The 5,110-nt window shown below is 44.1% G+C and overlaps 1 protein-coding gene across 2 annotated transcripts; it reads right to left on the reverse strand.

Moving 5' to 3' along the window:
- Positions 1-1,259: 1,259 nt before the first annotated feature.
- On the reverse strand, positions 1,260-3,790 carry MAP1LC3C (microtubule associated protein 1 light chain 3 gamma). Of its 2 annotated transcripts, none has more exons than XM_058802186.1 (4): positions 3,695-3,790; positions 2,994-3,049; positions 2,769-2,875; positions 1,260-1,807 (listed from the first exon to the last, which is right to left on the reverse strand). In XM_058802186.1, exons 1-4 carry the CDS (start codon positions 3,717-3,719, stop codon positions 1,597-1,599), a joined length of 399 nt encoding a protein of 132 aa, XP_058658169.1. In that variant the 5' UTR covers positions 3,720-3,790; the 3' UTR covers positions 1,260-1,596. The 2 variants fall into 2 exon arrangements, with proteins under 2 accessions (XP_058658169.1, XP_058658167.1); XM_058802184.1 differs by lacking the exon at positions 3,695-3,790 and adding an exon at positions 3,137-3,367.
- Positions 3,791-5,110: the final 1,320 nt, after the last annotated feature.

Consider the following 5,110-nt stretch of genomic DNA (forward strand, 5'->3'; position numbering starts at 1 on the left):
GGTGACAAATGACTATTCAATTTCTGCAATGGAAACTGTTTCATTACAAGTATAAGTGAAATATATCCAAGAATTGATGCTGGGATCCCAAAGCCCACGTTTTTATAACCTATACCATCACAGCCTTATCCTTTCCACAGGTCAGTTCAATGATTTCTTTGTTCTTCAGCTCATGAAACACAAGTTGGCAAACATCACTTCCACTACAGCAGGCACTCCTCTAAAACCCCTGGTTTAGAGGCTCAAACCCAGGTCGGCTCAGAACTTCAAGGATTAATGCAACAGAACCACTGCAAAAAGCTTACACACACATTCCTTCCTTATGCATAACTTAAATACTGTCAACACTTCTTTCTTTGCAGTCCAGTTATTCCTACATTAATAATTCTGCAGTTTAGTACTGAACAGAAGAATTGCATCATATTGTAACAATTTGACCAACCCTAAACTGAGGCTGCCAGAGGTTGATTAATAAACTGCAAACTGTGACAGATTTTTAATTACGTGTTGTTTTTAGTTGATCATGCATGATCAGAGCATTTCCAGCTTTGCAACACATCTCCCACATACAGGGAAGCCAGCTTGAGCTATACTTCAGAATAAGGCTCAAGTGTTCCTTTAATACATGTTTATAGGAACCAAGCCTGTATATTAAGATAAATCCACATTTTACTACATGGTATTTTTGATATTTTCAACATTTTCCAGAAACACTGGACTGTCACAAGGCACATGTCTTGGCTCTGCTGTTGAGAGAAGGCTCACTGAAGTGCTTCAGGGTACCTGACAAGCAGGTGCCTGTAGGGGATGGATACAACAGTATCTAGAGTAACCATGCTAGCAAAATTCAGTAGCAAGAAAATAACTCTTGAAACTTGATTACCCTTCAAGTCCTGCTATCTGCATTTCAGTTAATGCTGACTAGCAATTGCGTTGCTTATTTAAACAAATAGTTATCTATACCACAGACAGTGTTTTCTGTAACAGCTGAGTTTATTCAGGTGTTGAACTTAACACTGCACTGGCACTCCTATTCAATCTCACAGCCCAGATACCTACCTTAATGAAACTTTCATAGCTATGGTTTTGCTCATGGGTGACACAATTTAAACTTTGATATTTCATTGAAGAATTCAGAGTAGCTGTGCAAGCAGTGTTTATTTAAAAGGCATTATGCTCAAATTCCCAGAATTATTATAGGGTCTTCTCCTCGACAAATTTTTAGTCTTTCCCCAGATTAAAAGTAACAGTCAACTCAATACTTAAAAGGTTCTTTATTTTTCTCTTAGACTTAGGGCTTTCAGAAAACCTTAAAAATCAGTTTCACAGTAAAGACTGATATTGCAAAGCAGTGGGGGTGCAGTTCAAAAGACAAAAAAACCTAACCCATAGTGTCTTCAAATATAAAAATATATATCCAAATTATTACCTAGGGAAAGCGTACCACCATTTCTGTCTTAAGCTGGTCCTGCCAGCTTTTGGGTCATAACTCCCACTACAGAGCTCAAGAGCTCACACTGGAAGGAGCATCTCCAAGGTTTGTGTCACAGGCATGATTCAGAGCCAACTGCTTTGCTGCAGCATATGAACCCAATCTTAGATTTTCTGAAAGCATTCCACAGTTTTCCCTTGGGCAGTGGGTAACAAGCATCCAAACATCTCCTGGGAAGCATAGGTCATATACACAAAGCCATCTTCATCTTTGTAGTCCCTGTACACTTCTGCCATTGTCAAGGACATGCTGGCTAGGCTTTTGTTGTTCACCAGCAGGTAGAAAGCTTGTGTAGCTGTCAGAGCCATCCTGCTTCTAATTGAAAAAGAGAGGAGAAAAAGAGGATTAAACATTAGCAAGTTGCATGTGGTTTCAATTTCAGTCTATGACATACATTAAGCAGAGCAGTTGCATGAATTAGGGACAAAAAAATGCTGTGTAAAAGTATTATGTGATTTATTGTCTCTATCAGCAGGAAGTTAACTGGAAGCTCAAAGGCCTGTGCTCTGAGGTAAGGCTTACATGGCTACACCAAAGGTGCTGGGCATGGGCTTGGAGTTCCCAGTTACCAGGGAAAAGTGTGAATAGAAACCAAAAGCTTCCATAGTGCAGATTTTGTAAATTATTCCAGTTCCAGTCTGTTACACTTACTGTAAAGTCTATCTTCAGAAAACAAGTCATTTTCAGAGACATTACATGCAAGGATTACAACCTAAATTGTCCAAGACCCAAAAGCATCTTTTACAGAAGTTACAATCTAGAAAGATCTTTTTCTATACTTTAAAAACTGTACTGAAAAACATAGCTTTCACATTTTGTCAGAAAATACCACTGAATATTTTGAATGATTTCTTTGCTGTAATGTTTCATAAAGAATAATTTGGCAACACATTTCACTTCACTGCCATTCAAGAGCTGCTTTGAACTAGAGCAAATTCAGCTAGGTGCAGTAAGAGAGCAAGGCAGTGACAATCATAAGCACAACACAGAGCCCCAACACCCATTGCATGAGGCAGGGAGAGAGCAGAACAAGAATACTATATAGTCTTTTTTCACTACAGTTAGGGAGAAGGGAGAGGACTGTGAACCCAAAAAAGACCCCATTTTCCCCAATAGTACACCTGTCTTTGAACCCTTGCAAGAGAGGGAAGCCATTACATTACTAACACCTTTATCCTCCTACCCACCGAAGGAAGCAGCACTCTAGGAAATGCCTTCTTGGGCACCAGCAGCCAAGCCCAGGTGCAGCTCCAGCCCACCAGTATCCACTACCCACCTGATGATGGTTATGAACTGCGCCATGGTCAGCTCCTCGGGAACCAGAAACTTGGTTTTGTCCAAGACAGGAAGGTATTTCTCTTTATGGTATCTCTCAACAATTACCTGTTTAATTAGAGTCATGCTTAGGAATACCTAAAATATCCAGGTCCCTTGCCCTCCCCTCACACGCTTCTTTCCTTAAACAGCGGCAACAACCTCCGATAACAAACCAGAGACTTACCGGGATTTTTGTCGGGAACTTGGCTCGGATCCCTGCTACTTCTTCCCGCCGGGTGGCTGCGGAGCAGAGGAGAGAAGAGACGCGTTATGTGTGCGCGCAGCCCCTCCGACCCGCGCAGCGCTGCGCGCCCCCGCCGCCCCTACCCAGACTCTTCCGGAGCTTGAAGGGCCGATCCGGCTGCGCCCCGGGCGCCGCCCGCATCCTCCCGCCTCGGGGCCGCCGCTGCGCCCGCGCCTCGCAGGACCGGGCCTGCCCAGCCCCGCAACCAACGGGAGAAGCGCGGCGGCTGATCCCGCCTCTCCCGGCTGTCCCACAGCCCCGTGCTGCGCTCCGCCGCCGTGTGCGTGCCGGCGCCCCGAGGGGTTCTGCGGGCGGGACAGCGCGGCGCTTCGTGAGGGGCCTTTGACTGCCCCGCCCAGTGGCTCAGGGGTGCGGCTCAAGGCTGGAGTGCCCCCAGCTGTCTTCCCTTTGCACATGGCCAGCCTTCGTCGTACCGGCAAACCGCTTTCGAGCGATTCACTTGGTTTTAACAGAGAACGAAATAACCTACCTCACACACACAAAAAACTCCAAATACCAAAACAACCCATCCCCACTCAAAAAACCAACCACCCACCCCAGTCATTTTTTCATCTCCTCAGGTGTTGCCATCGTATTGCAGGGGTTCCATACTGCTATCACCTATCACAGAAGTTTCATACCTTTTTGGTGTTTTCTCATGGGCATCTCTCAGAGCACTGACTCTTTCTTCTTCACAAAATATCCAACTAACTCTAGCTCCCTTCTCAACCAGCCACCCGACTCTTTTATAGCACTCTTCTTCTCACTGGTTACAGCTGTGGCCTGTTAAAGTCAGGCCTGTTCCTAATCTCTGATAATTGGCCCAGCTGCAACTCCTTAGGTGTAAGATTATTTCCTACACTATTTTTATTTTCTTATATTCTATCCCCCTACACTCAGGCTACCAGACTGCTTATTTTCTGAATGACTTGAGAGCTGAGTTTTAGCTCTGGTTTTGTCTCTGTGGCACAGCTGCGATTTTAAGAGGTTTCAAGCAGACTTCAAGTCCATCTATTTGGTAAATATGATTGGACAAGTTCCTTTTGGATTGCTGGTTCACCTGCATTTGCTTCAGCTGTCAAGATGGCTTTGCAGACGAACATGGCTCAGCAAGGGGTAAAGTTGACTCCAGTCTGGTGGTTGTGTTTATAAATCATTTCAGTGGGGGTCTGGAACTGATCCTTATGACTTGTTTGCTTTACTTATCCCTTTAAAATACAGGATTTTTTGTTTTATTTGATCTATCATTCTGATGATGATCTAGTTGATGTGGCATGGTTAGAGACATGGTTTAGTGGTGGATTTGACAATGCTCGTTAATGGATGGACTCGAGGATCTTACAGGTCTTTTCCAATTTAAATTCTATTATTTTACCAGGCTAAGGGCAACTGGAATTTGCAAATTTTTATTAGTTACAGTCTATTAGCTATGGCAAAGTCAATGACTGTCACCCAAGATAATTTTGAAAAGGAACATCTTTATTAAAGTGTGTGTGCACTATCTATGCATGTGTCAGGTTTTCAACCAGCCTCTCCAGAACAGAGTTTCCAGTAGCTGCAGTCCTTAGTGCTGCTGAGCTGTCCCTTTCTCTTGATCTGGAAGCAATGAGCATTAGCCGCAACACAAGCTCCCCCACGTGGCAGAACAAATTTTATTTTGCAGAGTAGACACTTGAGTTTGAGGGACTCATAAGCAAGAGCTCTGAACTTTGAGAAATGCCTTGAGCCTATTCTGGAATGGTTTGGGTACAGCTCATCCCTATGATTTGATCTTTGCACGAGGGCAGTTAAGCACAGGGTTTGGCTTGAGTAGCTGTGTCCAGCTTAAGGTCTTTTGAGTGGAGGTGAGGTGACAGACTGAGGAAGCCTGAGGGAAGGAGGACGTGTGCCACAGAATTGACACAGTGCGATAACTCAGTATGGTGAGTTGTATTTAAGAATATCAAGAAAAAGAGGAATAATTTGAAGGGTAAAGAAACAGCAGAGGAACAAAGCCTGTAGGATACAGGAGGATGTGTGGAGACCACAGAGCATTTCTTTGGAACTGTGGTCAGGCG

This window comes from Ammospiza caudacuta, chromosome 3, assembly GCF_027887145.1.
Source record: "Ammospiza caudacuta isolate bAmmCau1 chromosome 3, bAmmCau1.pri, whole genome shotgun sequence".
Classification (NCBI taxonomy): domain Eukaryota; kingdom Metazoa; phylum Chordata; class Aves; order Passeriformes; family Passerellidae; genus Ammospiza; species Ammospiza caudacuta.

Bases quoted from the DNA above. Each gene is read 5' to 3' on its own strand.
- MAP1LC3C (XM_058802184.1), bottom strand. From the start codon at position 3,194: ATGCGGGCGGCGCCCGGGGCGCAGCCGGATCGGCCCTTCAAGCTCCGG. The intron at 3,050-3,136 runs GTAGGGGCGGCG...TCTGCTCCGCAG, and splicing joins CAAGCTCCGGAAGAGTCTGG to CCACCCGGCGGGAAGAAGTA. The intron at 1,808-2,768 runs GTGGGTAGTGGA...TTTTTCAATTAG, and splicing joins CAGTTCATAACCATCATCAG to AAGCAGGATGGCTCTGACAG.